Source organism: Muscardinus avellanarius, assembly GCF_963383645.1.
Source record: "Muscardinus avellanarius genome assembly, chromosome: 1".
Taxonomy (NCBI): domain Eukaryota; kingdom Metazoa; phylum Chordata; class Mammalia; order Rodentia; family Gliridae; genus Muscardinus; species Muscardinus avellanarius.
The window spans coordinates 164,688,597-164,711,146 of NC_137786.1; the positions used below are offsets into that span (position 1 = coordinate 164,688,597).

At 37.9% G+C, this 22,550-nt stretch overlaps 1 protein-coding gene across 3 annotated transcripts in view; it reads right to left on the reverse strand.

Annotated features, from left to right (window-relative positions):
* TMEM135 (transmembrane protein 135) overlaps positions 1-21,712 on the reverse strand; it is a gene marked incomplete at both ends in the record, with an annotated part of 215,398 nt that extends 193,686 nt beyond the window's left edge. For 2 of the 3 annotated variants that reach the window (XM_080714267.1, XM_080714265.1), the window contains 3 exons: positions 398-490; positions 3,271-3,398; positions 21,572-21,712. In XM_080714267.1, the coding sequence (XP_080570393.1) occupies positions 398-490; positions 3,271-3,398; positions 21,572-21,712 (362 nt within the window). Of the gene's footprint in view, positions 1-397; positions 491-3,266; positions 3,399-21,571 lie in introns of all 3 variants that reach the window. The other variant, XM_080714266.1, reaches the window with a different exon arrangement.
* Positions 21,713-22,550: the final 838 nt, after the last annotated feature.

Genomic DNA, 22,550 nt, shown 5'->3' on the forward strand with positions numbered 1-22,550 from the left:
TGAAGCAAAGTATAGATCTAAATGATAATAGATAACTATTATTAATTATCTTAGGTGTGATAGTGGCATTGTGGCTATAGAAAGATCCTCAATTAGAATCTGAATAAGCCATATTTTAGGCCATAATAAAGAACATTCTAACTTTTTAGTAAACAGAAGCTAATAAGTATTATTGCTCTAAAAGTTAATCCTTATATTGTAAAGACTTAATAACTAGAAATTATGCTACTATGTATAAAATTAATTTTATTTAAATATTTGCAGAACTAAAAATATATGTCTAGAAATGTTACTCATCCCTGGATTACAATAACTGAGAAGCAAAAAATAAAAACTCTAATTGGAGTCAGGGACAGGTAATCAGTTACATCAAATATGTAGATATGTAGAAATTTACCTGCTTTTTCTTTCAATTAGAATGGCCACATAAGATGCTGGTAAGGCGGCACCAAAGCCAGGAGACCATGAGTAGAATTTTCCAAGTATCTTCCTGAAATTAAAATTTAGAATTTTTGTATGAAATTCCTACTTGGTCATTTCAATTAGCACAAACAGAAGTTTTCCTTCTATTTCCACCCTCTTTCTAAATGTCCCACAGTCTTCAAATTCAATAGATTCCAAACCAAACTTGTCATTTTCCCCCATCCCCAAAAACTTGTTCTCCCTTCTTTACTTTCCTAATGGCATCAACAACTATCTATGTGCTATGTTTAATACTTAGTCATTCTCAAATTCCTGTTTCTTTCCCCATACATTAAATCATTCCTTTAAGTTATTCCATATAGAACTTATCTTTCAAATTCCTCTCCAACCTATATCCCTGCCTTAAATAAGTCCCTACCCATCTTTCATCAAGGCTGTATCAATAATAAATTAATGGGCTTGCTGGTCTGGTAAGCTAATTTCATCCAATTATTTTGTTGATCATATTCATCCAAGCATTTCCTATATTCAAAATTAATGGCTAGGCAAACCTTCTGGGTTTCCAGTTTCCTTATTTACCATGTAGGGGTAATATTACTACATTTCTCATAAGCTATAATGAGGACTACATGAGATATTTTGCAGCACCATGCAGGGCACATAGAAGGAATTCGTTGTTGTTATCACAATGACAACTTTTATTGTTACTACAAGTTTTAACACATGATAGATATTTAATAAATGCTTTTCCTTTTTTGTTTCTACAATTCTTGGTACTTACTTAAAGCATTTTATATTTTTAGTTTTATGTATATACTATTTTTCATTTACCAAAATGTTACTTGAAAATAAGAATCTGCATAGTACCTCGCATACTACAAATAACCATTACCTGCTTGAATTTTTTTTTTTTTTTTTTTTTTTTTTTTTTGTGTGTGTGTGTGTGGTACTGAGGGTGGAACCCAGGAGCTTTTCTACCTCTGGGCTACACTCCAAGACCTATTTTATACTTTATTTGGAAATAGGGTCTCACTAAGTTGCTGAGAGCCTCATTAAGTAGCTGAGGCTGGCTTCGAACCTGTGCCATCCTCCTGTCTCAGCCTCCCAAGCGCTGGAATTACAAGCATGCGCCACCACGCCCAGCTAGCTGTTTGAATTTTTAAAGTGAAAAATGAAAGAAATTAGAAGATGTTAGAAGGATTTCTTCCTCAAAAGAGAAACAGCATACAAAAATTTTAAACCAGGCATGGTAGCACATGCATGTACTTGGGAGGCTGAGACAGGAGGACCACAGGTTTGTAGCTAGTTTCATAACTTAGCAATGGCCTGCACAAGTTGGTGAGACCTTGTTTCAAAATAAACAACAGAAAAGAGCTGGGAGTGTAGCTCAGAAGTAGAATACCCCTGGGTTCAACCTCCAGTACCACAAAAAAAAATTATCTGAACAAAGTTGATCAACTGCTAAATGATGCATGATAAAAACAAATGAGTGTGTGTGTGTGTGTGTGTGTGTGTGTGCGCGTGTGTGTGCGCGCGCACGTGCGCATGCAAGTGCACACGTGCTTGCACACATTACACAGGCAGGTAAAAATCAAGAATCACAGATGAATGGTCTTTTTAGTTGAAGCTCAGATCTAAAAGGATTAGAAAAACTATTGTGGACACTTCTGCCTGAGAAAATTGACGGTACTTTTCCCTCTAGTATAAAATCCACAAAGAACAAGTTATTGCATGTAAAATCTAAAAGAAATTTAAAATGGACTCACTGAATCAGTTATAGAAAATTATAGTTTAATAAGATAATATGATGTTATATAATTATTTTGCGCTTCCATAACTTAATCAAACAGGTTCATAGAACATAAGGAAATATGCTGCAATAGTAAATTACATTTTTTAAAAATCTTAGTCTTATTTTTAGTTTTAACAAGTCTTTGAAATTTTCCAGATACTTCATATGAAAAAAGTTACTCAGAGATTTTTAAGTCAGTTTAAAGATAAATTTGCTCAACACTATAAAAGATTTACCAGTTATTTTCTATATTATCTACAAGTTTATAAATATTAAGTCTGAAAAAAGATGTCTATAAGAGACATTTGGAAATTAAATATTTAATTACAGTTAAAATGTACCAAATTTAAAATATTAAATTAAACACTTAATTGTAGTAAAATATACACAAACATATTTGTGTTGAGCAACACAAATATGAGAATAATGTGAAGTAAAATAGTTTAACTTGACCAATATTAAAAAAATTAGTTTATTTTCAATAATCAGTGGCAAAAAACCCACAAAAAGTTCCTAGTAAATAGGTTTGTCACAGCACTCAAAAGATTGGATTTTTCTGCATCTATAACATGTAAAGTAAGCAGCACAGGTAATGTTACAAGACTGAATCAGGACCAAATGTTCAAACAGTAGGATATAACAAGAGCTAATTGTTTTATATATAAAATGTACATTTTACATTCCTTTAGAAGTTTGTTCACTGTATACAGCCCTAACCTGTGCCATAGACAGTTACTTTGAATTCCTGATGTATGCAATTGAGACACTAAAAAATCTTGCTCAAAAACTTTGGAACTATCACCAGCCTCAGAAAATGTAAGCTATATGAAAATATTTTGCTATATAATCATACCAATAATTTGACACTTACATAAAATTTTGAGGCCAAAAACCTCACAGGTCCCGGTTTAATAAACTTTGTGATAAATCCCACTTCACAGACTTTAAAAAAAAATAGAAGCAGTGACCTGAACAACAGTCATGTAAACATCTGTTTGTTTCCATTTCAACAAAGAAATTTGCATTAATGTCTATTTGTGATTATGAGTACCAACCTTAAAATGCAAAAGAAAGTAATATACAAGGCCCCGTTAGCAGTCAGAAATGAAGCAGATTGTAGGATCTCAGGGAGGAGTTTGTATAAATAATAATCTAATTTTCGTTTCCGGAGAATTGCTGCAATCTGGAAAGAGAAAGGCTTTCATGTTTAATCCAACCAACTGTTCCCACTTAAAATAGCTCCTATGTGGAAACTACAAATAAAAGTACACATTTAAAAATAAAAATAAAACCATGGCATTTTACCTGCTCCTCTTTAAGTTATAATTTTCAAAAAAAAAGACACTTGAGTTTACTAAGGGTAAAAAAAACAAGAAATTACAATATGAGGCGTATGATGAGTATGTTCTATACACTGATATAAATATTTGAAATCCCTTAAAAACAGTTTTAAACTAAAACATAAAATTGCTTTTAAATGAAAAACTAAATTGTAATTCAAATAAAAGTTGGTTGTTATAACAAACTACGTTACAGATTTTATCAGCCTACCACTAAAATGTCATTCAGTTATCAAATATGACTTCTGTGAGGCAAAAAAAAAAAAAATGCTACAAATACAAAAGGCCACAAAGTTATTTAGATTGGAAGCCTTTTTCAATGAGCTTTGAATTTAAAAGGAAGATTTCTGAATTAAAACCAAAATTTAAAAAGCACTGACATACTTTAGCTAACAATATATAAATCTCAAGACATGATATTAAATTATTGATCCCATTATTAACACTATAGGAAAAGAATATAAAATAAATCATAGCATACTTAAAATATGGATATAAATAACACCCGGGTGTCATGGAAGTTTAGCAAAGTAATTTAATGCAGGGGTAGGCAGAAAGGTTATGGAAAAAGGGACCTGAGCTGGATTTGGAAAACTTGTAGAATCCTCACAGGTCATGGGAAAGAACTTTTCCATCATGATGAAAACAGACTTTCAAAGAAACAATCACAATTAGGGAATGAAGAAGAGGCAGGAAGACTATAAAAGTCTTCATTCCCATTCCCTGTCTTCCCAGAGATAACACTACCCCTAAGGTCAGTGATCAGCAAAACTAATGGCTTCTTTTAAATTCTTACTCCACCCCCTAAATCCCTTGAAACTGTTCATCTCTGATTTCAATCTAACTGCCATACACAGGAAAAACAATAATGAATAAAAACTACCCCTTGGCCAGGCATGGTGTCCCACACCTCTAATCCCAGTATTTGAGAGTCTAATCTGACAGTTTCATATTCAAATAGTTAACAGGGAAAAAAAAATATCTTCCATTCTTATAAAAGAAGAAATGAAAGTATTTCCATTTTCAGATAACCTGATTATCCACATGAAAATATAAAGAAGTTCAGCAAGATCAGGATACGAGATAAAGAGATAACGATCAACTATATTTGTATGTGAGAAAAATGAACACATGGACATAAAAATTACAATGAATACTTGGGAACAAATCTATAACACGTTTACAGGATCTATAAACTGAAAACTACGCAATGCTGATAAAAAGAAACCAAAGATGTGAACAAATGGAGAGCCATATTGTTAGTCAGCTTTTTGTTACTGTGACAAAATACCTGAAATAAACAACATATATGGAAGAAAAGTGTATTTTGGGTCACAGTTTCAGAGGTTTCAGTCCATGGTCAGTTGGCTTTGTTGCATTTGAGCCTGTGACAAGACAGTACATCAGAGTGGGAGCATGTGGCAGATGAAACTGTTCACCTCACAACAGCCATGAACTAAATGGCAGTGATAGGAAGGAGCTAGGGTCCCAATGGTTCCTTTAAAGGAACACCCTCAAAGCCTAACCTCCTTCCACTACGCCCCATCTACTACAGATGCTTCAACTCTCAAAAGTGCCGTGGACTGTGGACCAAGTCTGCAACCACAGGCCTTTAGAGGACATTCAAAATGTTAACAGTAGTACATGCCATGTTCACAGAAGACTCAACATGGTAAAAATGTCAATACTCCCACCCAAAGTGATAAGCAGATCCAACACAATTCCTATCAGCATCCCAGAAACATTTGTATAGATATAGGCAAGAGTATTTTAAAATTTATATAGAAAAGCAAAGGAATTGAAATAGCTTTTAAAAATATTTTTAAAAAGAATACAGCTAAAGGAATCAGCCTATTTGTGTACCAGTATTGGAAAAGGGCTTAAAAATTTATTACTGTACCAGTAATGGAAAAGAGCTTCAAAATGTATTAATGTGCTAGTATTGGAAAAGGGCTTCAAAATGTATTAATGTGCCAGTATTAGAAAGAGGTTTTAAAATGTATTAATGTATACCAGTAAAGGGCTTCAAAATGTATTAATGTGCCAGTATTGAAAAAGGGCTTCAAAATGTATTAATATGCTGGTATTGGGAAAGGGCTGCAGAGTTCTAGGCACCAAGGGTGATTTGCAAGAAAATAAAGGAAGCCCGGGGTCTTTTACATTTCTAAGAGAAGAAAACTTCCCCAAGGATGTGGGGAGTGGGGGTGCCACAAGCCTTCAAAATATCCCAAACATTGATAATCAATTCACACATTTTGTGGTGTAAAAAAAGGCTTGGGGTCTGTGCCAGAGACAGGGCAGGTCTACAGGAAGGAATCCCCACATCAAAAGACCTGCACTGGAGAAAGAGTGGATCTAGTCTGGTCAGAAGACTAGATATAAAGCTATTCTGGGTCCGAAAATCCTCCAGTGACTTCTTTTCAAGTCACCCCGCTATACTACCTCTGGTATAGGGCTTTATTAACTCTATTGTATCTTTCCGTCTTTGTAATAATAAAATCATTTAAGCTTAAGCAAGAGTTTGGGCTCAGAACAAGAATCCATGGCTATATCTCACTGTAAAAGTTTCAGGAGCCCAACAGGGTCCCTGTAACAGTTCTAGCACCATTACAATTTGATTTCATGATATTATTATATAGCTATAGTATCTGACTGTATCATATTTGCAGAGAGACAAACAGATGAATAGAACAGCATAGAGAACCCAATTTATCCAAATATATATAACTCATTTTTTACAAAAGTACAAAGGCAGTTCCAAAGAGGAACATAGCCTTTCAGCATAGTGCTGGCACAAATAGACATCTATTTAAAAAAAAAAAAGAAAAGAAAAGAAAACCAGAACCTAAACCTGAATCTCACACTTTATACAAAAATTAAGTCAAAATGGATCATAGACAAAAGCATGTAAAAGATAAAAACTACAAAACTTAGGAAAAGCAACTGGAGAAAATCTTAGAGCTATAAGGCTAGGCAAAGAGTTTTCAGACTTGATACTAAAAGCACAATTCATAAAAGGAAAACTTAATAAATTGGATTTCACCAAAATTAAAACTTTTTCTTTGTGAAAGATGTTTGAAGGATAAAAAAGACAAATTACAAACAGGAGAAAATACAAATCACATAGCTAATAAAAGACTAGTATCTAATATAAAGAAATCTTAAAACTCAACAATGAAAAACACTATCTAATTAGAAAATAGGAAATAGATAATGAAAAGACATTTTACAGAAGAGGAAATACAGATATCAAATAAGCAATTAGCCTTTAGTGAAATGTCCACTGAACTTATAATGAGATATCACTATAAAACTATCAGAAAATAAATAGTGACAACAACAAATGCTGGCAGAAATTCAAAGAAACTGATCGCTCATTCACTGCTGGTAGAGATGTGAAATAGAAATAATAAAACCACTATGAAAGCAGTTTGGCATTTTCTTGAAAAGCTAAACAAGCAACTACCATATATATAATCAGTAATAGCGGTCCTAAGTATTTATCTCTGAGAAATGAAATTTTCCATCTACAGATAGATGTTTATTGTTATCTTTGTTCCTGATAGTCAAAAACTTAAAATTTCAGCCAGGCGTGGTGGTGCATGCCTGTAATCCCTGCGCTGGGAGGCGAAGACAGGAGGATCACGCAGTTTCGAAGCCAGTCTTGCTGGCTTAAGAGACCCTGTGTCCAAATAAAAGTATAAAAAATAGGTCTGGGAGTATAGCCCGAGGTAGAAGGGTTTCCAGGAACCCCAGTACCACAAAAAAAAAAAAAAAAAAAAAAACCTGTAAAATTTCAAATGTTCTTCAGCAGGTAAAAGTTTAACACAGAGATGTATTCATGCAATGGAATAAATACTACCCATAATAAAAAGGTACAAACTAAGGATCCATTAAACGACCATGATGAATTTCCAGAGAATTATACTGAGTGAAAAGAAGCTAATCACAAAGGACTTCATACTATATGATTCTACTTAGTTTGCTTATTTGGCTAGTTTGGTGGTTTTCTTGTTTTTTTGGCCTCTTTTCTTTCTTTCCTTTTTTCTTTTTGGTATTGGGGATTGAATCCAGAACCTTATGCATGCTTGTTACTGATCTACACCTCCAGCCCTTTATATTATTTCAGATAGGGTCTCACTAAATTGCCCAGGATGGGCTCTAATTTGCCATCTTCTTGCCTCATTCTCACAAGCCTCTGGGATTACAGGCATGCAGCACTGTGCCAGGCTCCACTTCTATAATATTCCTGAAATAACAAAGTTATAGAAATGAAGAACAACTTAGTGGCTACCAGAGATTAAGGGGAGATGAGTAAATAGAAAGAAAATGAGTATGGCTACATAAAAGGGCAAAATTAAGGATTCTTGCAGTGATAGAAATGTTCTTGTGCTTAACTGTATAATAGAAATATTTTTTGCAATATCATACTATCATTTTGCAAGATGATACCACTGGATGAAACTGGGTAAAAGGTACATGGGAGTCTCTATTATTTCTTTTAACTGCATGTGAATCTATAATTATCTCAAAATAAAAAGTTTAATGTTGTTTTAAAATGCAGTTTATTCACAAAGCCAATACATGTATAAAATATCACCATCATTAGTCATCACAGAATTGCATAATGAAATACCACTACACACCACTAAAATGGCTAAAATTAAAAAGAATAATAAACAGTTGGGCTTGGTGGCGTATGCTTATAATCCCCATGCTTGGGAGGCTAAGACAGGAGGATTACAGAGGTTCGAAGCCAGCCTCAGCTGGCTTAAGAGGCCCTGTTTCCAAATAAAATATAAAATAGGTCTGGGAGTATAGCCCGGAAGTAGAAGGCCTCTGGATTCTATCCCCAGTACCATCAAAAAAAAAAAAAAAGAATAACAGTATATAATTTTTTAAATAAATGACACTGAAGAATTACGACATCTATGTCATAAAAAATTAACTCTGTCCCCTACCTCACACTATATACAAAACCTATTCTTAGATGATTCATACACCTAAATTTCAAACATTATAAAACCTCAAAAGTATCTAGAAGAAAACACAAATGTTTTCATCAATGTTCTAAGCATAAGTGGAAACACAGAGGCAGCATTCAGTTCATGGCTGGCAAGTGTGGAGACAAATCTGACTAATACAAAGGATACAGACTGAAAACGACGTCATAAGCACAGACAGACCCCCAGTGTAAAAGTCTCCTCCCCACCATCACCCCCTCTTTTGGGAGGAAGACTGGAGATTGAACCCAGAGGAATTCTGCCTCCCTTTGAGCTGCAGTCCCAGCTTTTTTTATTTTTAATTTTGAGACAGGGTCTCATTAAATTGCTAAAGGACCTCACTAAGTTGCTGAGGCTGGCCTTGAATCTGTGATCCTCCTGCCTCAGCCTACCAGGTACTAGGATTACAGGCATGCACCACCATGCCAGGTATAGGGTCTTTCTATGTTGCCCAGGCTGGCTCTAACTCCTAGCCACAATTGACCCTTCTACCTCTGTCTCTAAAATAGTTGGGACTACAGACATGTGCCACCACACCTGGCTAAATTTCTCTTTTTAAGAAGACCACTATGAGCCAGGCGTGGTGGCCCACACTTATAATCCCAGCATTTGGGAGGCTGAAACAGGAGGATTGTGATTCTCGGACAGCCTCAGCTACTACTGAGCAAGGCCCTTTGCAACTCAGAGAGACCCAGTTACAAAATAAAGAATAAAAAATAGGCCTTGGGGGTATAACTTGGAGGTAGAATGCCCCTGGGTTCCATCCCCAGTACCACAAAAATAAATTAATTGATTAATTAATTAAAATAAAATACCACTATGAAGCTGGGTTTGGTGGCACAGATTTATAATCCCAGTACTTGGGAGGCTGAGACAAGAGAATCACAGGTTTGCAGCCAGCCTCAGCTACTTAGTGAAGCTCTCCGCAATTTAGTGAGACTCTGGTTCAAAACAAAGAACAAAAAGTAGGGCTGGGGGTGTATCTCAGATGTAGAATGTCCCTGGGTTCAATTCCCAATTCCACAAAAAAAAAAAAAAAAAAAAAATAGAATACCACTATGAAACATACATCAAGACCATATGCATTTCATCTTTTTCATTTATACTACCTTGTTATTTGCTTATCTGCTTCCCCATGTGGTTAATGCCACATATTTCCCATAGACATAGTGTTCTACTATCCAAATTATAATCTTTGGCTAGGGGCTAGAACAAAGCTAATAGCCTTATTAGTATCAAACTGTAAATTGAAAGGTTCTAGCTGCTGCCCCGCAGGGGGCGGGGCTGGAAGCTAGGAGGCGGGGCTGGAAGCTAGGAGGCGGAGCCCTGTGATTCCCAGAGGAGACCACGCCTCTCGATCTGAGAGAAGCCCGATAGAGACAGAGAGACGCACTCTCCCCCACTAGACCCCGCGGGCCGTGGGGGCTGGCGGCCGACTCTCCACGAATAAAGGCATGCATATCACCTATAATGGATTTCCGCGGGCGCCAATGGGACCCGCCGCATCTTTAATTATTAATCATAAATGACATGAGACCAAATGTCACAGACCAAGATTTATATATCTTTAATTGTTTTCAAAGCTTTTCCACAGCTCTATTTCATATGATTCCCACAGCAAGCCATGAAATACTTAAGGCACAATTATCACCTATATATAGGAGAAAATCCCACTTCATATCACGGAGCAAATTAAAAACTTAGATCTTGTAACTTATACTCAATGAACAACACCATGAAGCTGCAATAAATACAGGCAACAAGGTTACTTAAGAGAAACCAAAATCAAAACAAAAACCCAGGGCAACTTGTTAATAATATATATGAAAGGATATAAGCTAATCTTCAAACTTTTTTTATTTACTCTAAAGCCTCCCAATAATAAAAATCATACCATCAAGCTTTAATGATGATAATTAGGCCTCACATTCCTACCTATGATAATTCTCCTATAGCTTCAAATTAACATGGAAGTTAAACTTTAAAGATAAACCTGAAAACATTTAAGATATAATATTAAGACAAAGATCAAAAATAAAATTCATATTAAGTACTACACACATTATATTCCAAACTGAATAATATTACTATTCTTGGTCATGTAAAAACAGTCTTGAAACCAGGCATGGTGGCATATGCCTCCTGTTCCAGGGAGGCTGAGACAGGAGGATCACAGGTTGGAGGATAGTCTCAGCAAGTAGTAGCAAACTAGTGAGAAAAAAATAATAAAATAAAAATGAAAAAATAAAATAGGGCTGGGGGCATAGCTCAGAGGTAGAATGCCCTTGGGTTCAATCCCTCATAACACACACACACACACACACACACACACACACACACACACACACACAGAAAATATTGAAAATATATACTTCAACTTTTATTAATGTAATTCACTATACAGCACTACAAATCTAACCAAAACACTCTTTTGTACCCAACAATTTAGTTGGAATTAAAAAAAACCTAAGCCACCTGACAAATGAATAAAGATTTAATGGCAAAAAATTAAAAACACTAAATTTGGCATTCTTATAAAAGGACTATACTCATATCTGATGACACTGGATCTAACACTTTTCTCTAATACTTTTTTCCATTACATATAAATTATTTAAGATCCATTTTTCTGAATTTGCTGAATATTTTTCAGGGGTGCTACAAGTAAAATTATTTAAAATCTGTATTCCTTCAATTCAGTTATTGAGGCAAGTATGGGAAAAGAGAGAGCTCCATATAAAACTAAATTGATTCACTAATTAATAATTAAGAAATATTTATTAACTATATTCTTAATATACCAAGATGAAAGACTCATCTCACATGAAAAAAACCACAAATCTTAATCTCATCACTCTTTTATAGTATATCAATTAATTAAAAGCAAGCTAAGATTGGTGATTGAACAAAAGGCAATTTAAAAGTTTTACCTAGGTTGAACAAGGATTCAAACAAATCTTTAATATAGTATTACATTATGTTAATTGGAAAATAATAAACCTTATACAGAATACCCTTAATCACTGATGCATCAACTACTCTTATGAATTACTTTGTACCCAACATAATCCTGGGATATAAACATATTTTCCATTCACTGCACTATTACAAGTAATATTACAAGTAATGCAGCAATTATAATAAAGAAATTGTACCAACACATTCTTAAACACTTACTTTAAAAAAAAAAAAGTGTGTTTAGTTCTTGGTAAAGCAGTCACTTCAATTACCTCTGCTTCCCTATCTATCACCTAGCTCAGTACCTAGTAACTACTCAATAAATATGTGAAGAATAAATAATCATTCTATCATACAGAAAGATTATAAAATATTAGTTTGTGTTCCTGTCTTAATCAATTAAAGTAACTACATATACATATTTCTTTTGCAAAAACTGAGGCTATCAATTTTTTCTCAAAGTTGTAACTCATAAAAAGGGAAAGTTATATGTATTCCTTAGAAATGCTCATTTTGGCAATCTGCCTATTGTCCGATTTAAAATATTCCCCAGAAATTTGTTAAATTAGAATTACATATTCTTAATATAAATCATGGATTCAAAAATATAAAATAAACTCTGTAATTAAATCTGGATCTAGATGAATAAGCACAGGGGAAAAATGGTATAAAATGCAATCAAATAAGCAACAGTTAAATCACAAAAGGCTCTATAGGCCAAACTTTCACATTTCATTGCAATGAAAAGCTACTAGGTAATTATGAGCAGAGGAATAACAGGAGATGACTTGCATTTTTAAAAATATTAAATAAGTGCTTCACCCCATTTTCTAGATGAGAACACTGAGGTTCATAAAATTTTAAGATTAAGAACCTAAATCAAAATCGCCAAGCTGGCAGGATTGAGATTCATGCCCATGCTCTTCCCATCTCTTAACAATAACTCCCAAAATTTCCCGCTCATGACTTTTCTGCAACACTGTCCCTTCAATCCAATGCTATCATCTCAATTTCTCCACACCTCTTTGTCTGCTGCCTTTTCTTTTCCCCTCTATTCCAAATATAAGCATCCCCAAGTATTCTTCTTTCTAATCTCTCTCCATGCCAACCTAGTCCACTATCATAGATACAATTTTATCCCTAAGGTTATGATACCCAAATCTCACTAGCCCCAGCTTCTCTCTATGCCTTCTGGTCACTTTCTGCTTATACACTGCACTGGTAGACAAAATTCAATGTGCCCAAAAACAATTCAGTATCTGAAAAGATTTTTACCAAGCCAGGCGTGGTGGCACACTTGTAATCCCAGCATTCGGAAAGCTAAAACAGAAGGATCACAGTTCGCAGACAGGCTCAGCTACTTAGTGAGGCCCTTTGCAACTCAGTGAGACCCTGTTTCAAAAGAAAGAATTAAAAAATAGGGCTGGGGGTGCAGCTTGGAGATAGAATGCCCCTGGGTTCCATCCCCAGTACCACAAAAAAAAGAAAGAAAATATTTTTTACCAAAGCACTACCTTCCATATATCCCAATCAACAAGGCTTAATATTTTATCTGATTCTTACTACCACTTTATATTTTAGTCACTAAATCTAGTAGTTGTATATACCACTACCAGATGAAGCTTTACAAAACTACTCTGAGAATATCACTCCCTACTGTCAGCCTCTGCCATAACCTACCAAATAAAGTGCAAGTTCTACCTGCCACTCCACAGGGCATACTGTATCAATCTACCTGAATGTCTCTGTTCACATCATTCCTCTCCCGTATCGAACCACCTATTTCTACTTTTCCAAATTCTACTCTTCCTTCAGAGCAACTAAAATGCCGCTTCTTCCATCCAGTTTCCTTTTACCTCTCAATTAAATATTACTAAATCTAATCATTGAATTTCAGCTTTCCCTCCATTAATTTATATACTTCATCAATACCAGCAAATAATCTGCCAGAAAACATTTCTAAGAGTCAAAGTTCAAGACAAATATAAGTAAATAAAAGGCCTAGTTATTCAAAATAATCTGTATCATAATGAAAACAACTAGAGAGTTGGATATGAAAACAATCTGGTAGAAAAATGTCACCATGAAGATTCTTAACAGTGTGGATTTGGTTTTCATTCTTCCAAGTGGGTCTCTCACTATCAAAATGTACTAATTTTTTTAAAAATATATAGATTTGAAGAAGATAAACTTTGTAGATAGAGGAAAGTTCTTTTCTTAATTAAAGAGAAGTTTCTAGTGACCATACAAAAAGAAATAATGATGGTACTGAAAAATACTACAAATTTGAAGGCCTTTAAAACTTCAATGAGACTCTGTTGGCTCAGAAACATGAAGAGTATTGGTGCATAGTCATTTAGAATGTATGTTCTGATATTTATTAACTTTATTCCAGACTTATGATAATAAAGAGGCAAATAATGGCAAACCAGATTTGGCCAGTTACATTCAGAGATAATACTGCAAAGAGTGACTTAAAAAGTGTTTACTGCAATAGGAAACCCTCAGCTCTCAAACAGAAGTGATGTGCTGGAAGTTGTACTTTGTACTCAACAGAGAACGACCAAAGAATAACAAGAAGTTACACATAAAAACAAGTGCAACACAACCAAAATGGCACATTAATGAATAAAAGCCCATCATTTAATTTCTCATATAAAAGAAAAAGACCAAATGGCTGTCCTATCTACAAAGTAAAAACAAATCATGTAAAAATTTACTTTTTGAATAGAGGAACAGAGGGAGCCTCTCATATGTTGGAAACTAGAGTTCAAGCAAAATCAAAGGGAGTTTAGGCACAAATTTACAATCTCATGATCCTCAAAGATTTGATAATAGACTTGTTTTTAGCAGTTTACATTATCTAATAATTCAGTGTTTCTTGGTTGTTTTTAAAACAAAAAACAAATATTTGCTATCAAAGAATTTAAGGTCTCCTTGTTCACTTTGTGTCACTTTGACAAAATACCTGAAAAACAACTTAGAAGAGGAAAGACTTATTTTGGCCCTCAGTGTCATGATAGCTTTCAGGGCAAGGTCATGCAAGGTCAGCTGCCTCCTTGGCTCTGGGCCTGAGGTGAGGCCCAGCATGGACAGGAAGATGTGGTGGTTCAATGAGGCTCACCTCAGGGCAGCAGCAAAGGAGGGGAGGGGAGGGGACAGAAGAGGGGAGGGGAAGGAAGGGAAGAGGGGAGAGAAAAAGAAAGGGGAGGGGAGGGAAGAAGATGGGGAGAGGAAGAGTGGAGGGAGAGGGTGAGGGGAGGAGAGGAGAGGGGAAAGGGAGAGGGGAGGGGAGAGGAGAGGGGAGGGGAGAAGAAAAAAGGGAAAGGAGGGAGGGGAGAGGAGAGCAGAGGAGAAGAGAGGGGAGGGGAGAAGAAAAAAGGGAAAGGAGGGAGGGGAGAGGAGAGCAGAGGAGAGGAGAGGGGAGGGGAGAAGAAAAAAGGGAAAGGGGGGAGGGGAGGGGAGAGGAGAGAAGAGGAGAGGGGAGGGGAAGAAAGGGGAGGGGAGAGGGGAGGGGAGGGGAGAAAAAAAAGGGAAAAGGGGGGAGGGGAGGGGAGAGGAGAGAAGAGGAGAGGAGAGGGGAAGAAAGGGGAGGGGAGGAGAGAAGGGAAGGGAAGGGAGAGGGGAAGGGAAGGGAGAGGGGAAGGGAGGGGAGGGGAGGGGGAGGGGAGAGGGGAGGTGAAGGAAGGGGAGAGGAGAGGGTAGGGGAGGGGAGGGGAGAGGGGAGGGGAGGTAAAGAAAGGGGAGGAGAGAGGAAAGGAGTCAAGAACAGGATAAGACAGAGTCCCTAAGGGGATACTTCCAAGAACTGACACCCTTCAACTATGTCCTACCTACTATACTTCTACCACTTTCCAAGACTCCACTCAAATTATGAATCCATCAATGAATTAACCCACAGATGAGGTTAAAGTACTCATGATCCAGTCATTTCCTAAAAGCCGCACCTCTGGCCACTAGGTATATGGGGAGCAAGCCTTCAGCACCGAAGACTTTGAGTGACATTCCAGATCCAAACATCCAAACCAATGTCAAGCCAAACCAAAGCAATCCAATCCAAACCAGGGTCATTGCTGGTCTTGTTTATCACTAGAAAACTTGCTAAACTACTGCTTTATAAAACTATCCTAGCTGGCCGTGGTGGCACACGCTTGTAATCCCCACACTTGGAAGGCTGAGACAGGAGGACCGCACAGGTTCGAAGCCAGCCTCAGCTACTGAGTGAGGCTCTCAGCAACTTAGTGAGACCCTGTTTCCAAATAAAATATAAAAATAGGTCTGGGAGTATAGCCCGAGGTAGAAAGCTACCACCCTGGTACCACAAAAAAAAAAAATAAAAATAAAAAATCCATAGCATATGTGATTTCTTCACAATTACTGGTTTTCAAGCCTTTCACAAATAACTAGAGTCTGTCCATAAATTGCTTTTAGTCCTAGGAATTCTGACTCTTGCTTAACTGTATATTCAAAGGCTAGAGGTGACAAACTGATCTTCATAATCTAAGAAGTTTGTTAGATAACAACAGATTTGTTTGGTTCAAAGGGAGTAAATATTGAGTGATTATTTTCATAAGCTAGAGAAAGATTGACACATTCAAAAGTAAATGAAAACACAAATATCTAAATCATCCCTTCCCAAATGTGCAAAAGGTTCTATGTACTTTAGACTTGGCTAGGGTAAAAGTCCTGAAGGAAAGCCACTTAGGAAAAAGAAAATTAAGAAAGGTCCTAAGCAGGCCTGTAGTTCTAGTACTTGAGAGGCTGAGGCAAGAGGACTGCAGGCACTGAGAGGAATACACCAAGTGATGTGTGCATGTATAAACATATCACTTTGAATCTCACTATGATGTATATAATTACAATGCACCAAGAGAAAAATAAAAAGAAAATGAAAAGACTCAGGCATGGTGGCACATGCTTATAATCCCAGTATTTGGGAGGCTGAGACAGGAGAATCAGTTTTGAGGCCAGCCTCAGCAACTTACTGAGACCTTGTTCAAAATAAAAAGGACTAGGTGTGTAGCTCAGTGGCAGAACCACCCCTGGTTCAATCTCTAATACCACACACACAGTAAAAAAAAAAAAAAAAAAAAAAAAAAAAAAAAAAAAAAAAAGTCTTAAACCATTTCAGTTTAAAGAACAAGTTTTCTTTTTTTTTTTTTTTCTATTTTTTCTATTTTTTTTTTTTTTTTTTTTTTTTTTTTTTTTTTTTTTGGTGGTACTGGGGTTCCTGGAAGCCCTTCTACCTCCGGGCTACGCTCCCAGACCTATTTTATATTTTTGAAACAGGGTCTCTTACGCCAGCGCGGCTGGCTTCGAACCTGCGCGATCCTCCTGTCTCCGCCTCCCAAGCGCGGGGATTACAAGCGTGCGCCACCACGCCCGGCAAGAACAAGTTTTCTGAACACACAGAATTTATATCCCCAAACAGACAACTGTGTATACTAAATTTGCCACAAAATCTTCCCTTAATTTAAGTGGTACTGGAGGGTTTAAACATTGTAACAAAGCTTCCCTTAATCTAAGCTTCCCTTAGTTTAAGTGGTAGCACAGGATTTAAACATTGTGAAAATTGTTTCAAGCACATGTGTAGTGAGAGATACCAATTACTTTAAATATGTAGCAATAACTAACATCCAAGAAATAAAATATAACTTCCTAAAATGTTTTTGGCAAAGGCATAAATTGTTAGCATATACTACAAAATACATAGAAATCATTTTTTAAGTCACTATACAAAGCGAATTGATGAGTGGGGATTTTTTTTTTTTTACAAATTGTAGAAATACTAAGAATCACTATTTAAATGAATACCATATCTACATTTTGAAATATTTTAAGCAGAGGGTAAATATTAAGGACAGTTGCAGGTACCAAGATGAAAAGAAGCACAGAAGCAGATGTATACAAGACAAGACAATGTGATAGGAATGAAAAGAATCCATTTAGTACAACACATGACAATATTTCAAATGAAAAGCTGATATGTAAGACCCATCTTATAGGCTCCAGAAAACACTGATTAAGATCTTTCCCAAAACCAACTTCCCTTCAGAATGCCTCCATTTTCATCAATGATAGTTAGATAAATCACACTAAAAATCCAAGAAATTTGAACAAGTCCTCGTGCTGCACCAATAGTCTCAGTCTATAAATCCTGTTCATTCTTTTTGTGGAATGCCTCTAGAACTACCCTTTCATTTTCTCAGGCAGATCTGCCCAAATACCTTCTCATTCCTGCAGTATTTATGAGTTCCTTATCTAGATACTTGTTGGGCAATTACTGAAGTACTTGTGGTGATTCTGAATACCAACTATCAGTTTTAACAGGAGATGAAGACATAGGTCACAACTAACACAACATTTCATTAACAACACCACTTTGTTTGGGTTCTACTGTGTGTCAACTATTCCTGCACACTATTATCCCATTTAAGTACCCTAAATATAATCCCCTATAAATCTAAAAAATCACTTAATTTCTCTCATTTGTTTTCTTACCTATGAAATGGGGAAAATATGATAGAATGATATGAGAATTAAATAAAATATGTAAAGGACAAAAGACATAAATGCCCTATAAGTACAAGATATTATTCATAACTTCTAAATACAAATTTTCTGTTTTAGACAATGCACATATTGCTTACTTTACAGAGAATATATAGATTTCTACCTTGGTTCATACTTAATTCCTCTCCATTAAGAGTAGATGCTCTAAGCTGGGCATGGTGGTACATGCCTGTAATCCTAGTACTTTGGAGGGCCAAAAAGGAGGATTTCTGGTTCAAGGCCTGCCTCAACAATTTAGCAAGACCCTGTTTCAAAATATAAAATAAGAGAGAGAGAGAGAGAGAGAGAGAGAGAGAGAGAGAATTCTACAAATAATGTGACATGAATCAATATCTATTCATTCTTATCTTCAAGGTCCAAGTCAAATTCTACTTACTCCAAGAAGCCAACTCTAGCCACCCCCAATGAACTTCACTACTAAGTGTCACTGAGAAAGTGGGAAGAGGAAATGCATAATTATTCAAGATCTACTATGAACTAGAAACTATACAGTATATCACCAGTGCATTATTTCATTATTAGAGAGAGGATATAACATGTACAAAGACAAACAGCTAGTTAACTGACAAAGCTGAGATTCAAATTCAGATATCCATGGTTCCTTTTAAAATCCCAACTTCTTAAACTACAGCACCTTGCATCTTGGCACATAAGGCCAAACATTTAAACAATTATTTAACACTTACAAAGGATGTCCTGTTGTTACATGGTCTAACAAGTCCTATCCCCTACACATATAAAATTGAAACAAAATTGTCATGAAATGATACATATCCTTAGTACCTGCAATGTGTTCTAAATTTTTCTAACCTTTTCTCTTTCATCTAAAATAAAATAAAGCTGGGCATGGTGGCGCACGCTTGTAATCCCAGCATTTGGGAGGCTAAAACAGGAGGATCACGGTTTGCTGCCAGCTTCAGCCAGCTATTTAGTGAGGCCCTATGCAACTCAGTGAGACCGTGTTTCAAAATAAAGGATAAAAAATAGGGTTGGGGGTATAGCTCGGAGGTAGAATGCCCCTGGGTTCCATCCCTCATACCACAAAAAAATAATAAATTAATTAATTTAATTAAATTAAATTCTAGTAAGTACCCATTAAGTTTATTTCACAACCACTGATCATGTAACAACCCCAACTTTAAAACACACTGAAATAAAGCTGTAAAGGATACAAGGCCACATGACATGAAAAATGTATCCTCAAGAAGTATTTAATCTAGTTGGAGATAATAGTAAAACACACTCTTTTCCCAACCCCCCGCCCACCTGACCTTGCTAGAGCAGGAGACTCTATGTTCCTATTGCTCCACTGAACTTCCCCTATCACAGAATATAATCAATAAATCGTCTAGACTGTAGATACAACAAATATCAGGCAGTCATTGAATGAACAAAACTACTGGATTTTCAGAGGGAGAAATTACATAGCATCAACTGTCTTCCCACCTAGTTCATAAACCTTTGGGGTCAGGAACAATCTTTTCATTTGTGTATGTGGTGCTGGGAATGGCACCCAAGGCCTTGCACACACTAGGCAAGTGCTCTCCCACTGGGCTATATATATACCCAGCCCAAGAACAATCTGTTTGTCTAGTTGAACATATCAAGAGCTCAATGTTTATAGACATTCTATGCTGAGAGCATAGCTCTATAGTAGAGCATGTGTCTATGGTGAGAAAGACTTGAGGTTCAATCCCCAGCACCAAAAAATAAAAATAAAAAATAAATAAATCTGAAACAAACTGTCCACAATTCATGTGAAAAAACACATAGCATGAATCTTTGCCAAAGAAAATCTAGAAAGAAAATTCCAACTCCAGTAGTAAGTTTATGATTGACCTCTATTCTAGATCCTTGTATTCAAACGATAAGCCCCAGTACTAGCATTACCCAGGAGTTTGCTAGAAATACAGATTCTCTAGCCCTACCCAGACCTACTAAATCAGAACCCCATTTTAATATGATCCCTAGAGGATTCCTAACATATATTAAAATTTGAGAAGCATTAAAATATGGTTAATCTATACCATTAAAAAAAAAAATGGTTCCTGGGCCAGGCGTGGTGGTGCAGGCTTGTAATCCCAGCGCTTGGGAGGCTGAGACAGGAGGATCACACAAGTTCAAAGCCAGCCTCAGCTACTTAGTGAGGCTCTCAACAACTTAGTGAGACCCTGTTTCCAAATAAAGTATAAAATAGGTCTGGAGTACAGCCCGGAGGTAGAAAAGCCCTGGGTTCCACCCCCAGTACCACCAAAAAAAAAATCAAAAGATTCCTGCAACCTCAGAGAAAAATCACCATCTTCCCGGAGTCATCTCTGTTATTACAATCAGACCCTTCAAGTAGTACTACAAGTATAGCTATGACACACTTTCAGGCATATTTGGGTATAAGTCTGGATTTTCACTTCTGTGAGAAATAAGAATTGATCGTGTATTAAATAATGAATGAAATTTTTAGGAAACAAAAAATATAATCTGAAGGCTGGGCGTTTTGGTACACACTTGTCAGGAGGACAGTGGTTTGGGGACTGCCTCAACTACTTAGTGAGGCCCTTTGTAACTCGCGAGACCCTGTTTCAAAATAAAGAATAAAATTAGAGCTGGGGGTGTAGCTCGGAGGTAGAATGCCCCTGGGTTCCATTCCCAGTACCGAAAAAAAAAAAAATATATATATATATATATATATATATATATATATATATATATATATATGGACTGTCTTCCTAACACACAGCAAATGAGACAATGAACTTCAGTGGCCACAGTATTTATTAAAGATTTATTCTTTAATATCAAAGATGACGTTATTGAAGATGTTGGTAAGAATATTTAATAACAAACATCTTTTAACAACTCTGTGTTACACGTATTTCCAAATATTCCGTATTAATTGCCCTACATGTAACGCTGTATTTATTTTTAAAAAATGACCCAGGTGACATAAATCGGATTTCCTAAATACCTTCAACGCCTCAAAGACTAGAACTACTCTTAAATCAAGCAAAATCTCAAATCGGGAAGTCTTTTTTTGTGAACTTGCAAAACCACTTTCAAAACCCTCAAAGTCACAATCCTGTCATGTCAAACTGAGACAGGATCTGTGGCCACCAAGACTACGGGTAAAAGAAGCCGTTTTTTCACTTAAAAAGAAAAAGGAAGGGCAAAATAAACGGGACGACTCGATGGGGAAAGCCGGCGGGCACGCTCGCGGCCTCCCTGACCCACCAACACCTCCCCATCACCAGGCAGGAGAGGGAGCCACGCAGGTCCCCGACTTCAGATCGCCCTCAAGTTGGGAGCCCATCCTCTTCCCAGCAACAGGCACCGCGGTGACAGCTGCGCCGCGGGCTCCCTCCCCGCCGCCCGGGCGGAGGGGCCGGGGCGCCGACGACCCTGGCCCGCGCCCCCGAAGGCGAGCCGCCCGGCCGGTCCCGGCCCGCTCGGGGCCCCCGGCCCGGCCCGCGGGAGCTGGCGGGTCTCACCAAGTACAGGGGGGCATAGATCTTCAGGGACTCCTCCAGGGCGCCCCAAGTGATCTGCAGGAAGGAGACCCGGCAGGAAGGGTGCCAAGTGTGGCCGATCTCGTAGCAGTTGTGAGGGATGGACTTGCTGAAGGCCGCCATGACGACGAGCAGCGCCGCGCGCCCGGCAGGGGGACGCAGGCCCGGGACCGGCGCGGCCCCAGACGCCGCCCTCGCGCGGGGCGGGCGGGGCGCCGGGCGCGGGGCGGAGGGGAAAGGTCACCGAGCCGGGTTACTCGGGGCCGAAGTCCTCGGATGTTGAGGCTCGGCGTATCGCAGCTCGAGGGGGCGGGGCGCGCACGGGAGGCGGGGAGAGGCGGGGCGTGCGCGCTCCCTCCGCGGGCCTCCGCCGGGGCGCGCGCTCGCGGCCCGGGAGCGCGCAGCCCGCAGAAGCCTGAGCGCTGAGCTGGGACCTTCGCCCGGATCGCGCGCTTAGGGTGCGGGGAGCCAGGCTCCCAGACGCGCTCCGCGCAAACCCCCAGCGCTGAAGCGCTGGCTCTGACTTGACTCCCTTAAATCCGGCCAAGTAGGGCTGAGGGTAGTGGAACAAAGGGATTAAATGTCTTTGTTAGGAGCTGGGAGAAGAAAGGGTTTTGCCAGAGCAGCGCCTGAGATAAACATCCTCCGCAGAACTGTCAGTTCCCCTCTCCGAGAATGCCAGGTAGTGAACTGCTAAGGCTAAGGCTGCCTCAGGTTCCACCTGAACTGCACCCAGTTCCTAGGCCTTCTCAGCCCCAGATGACTGGGAAGGCTTGAAAAATCTATCATCTATGTTCACACACCTCGCTGGGCCGGGAAAGAACAGCAGCAGGCCAACCTGTCCGAGCCACTGTGCCATCCTATCTACAGCATCTTTGATATATGTAAATAATAGAGGCAGCAATTAGAACTTACCTGGCCAGAAAGCTTGGCTAACAAGTCATTGGCATGACAAGGGTCC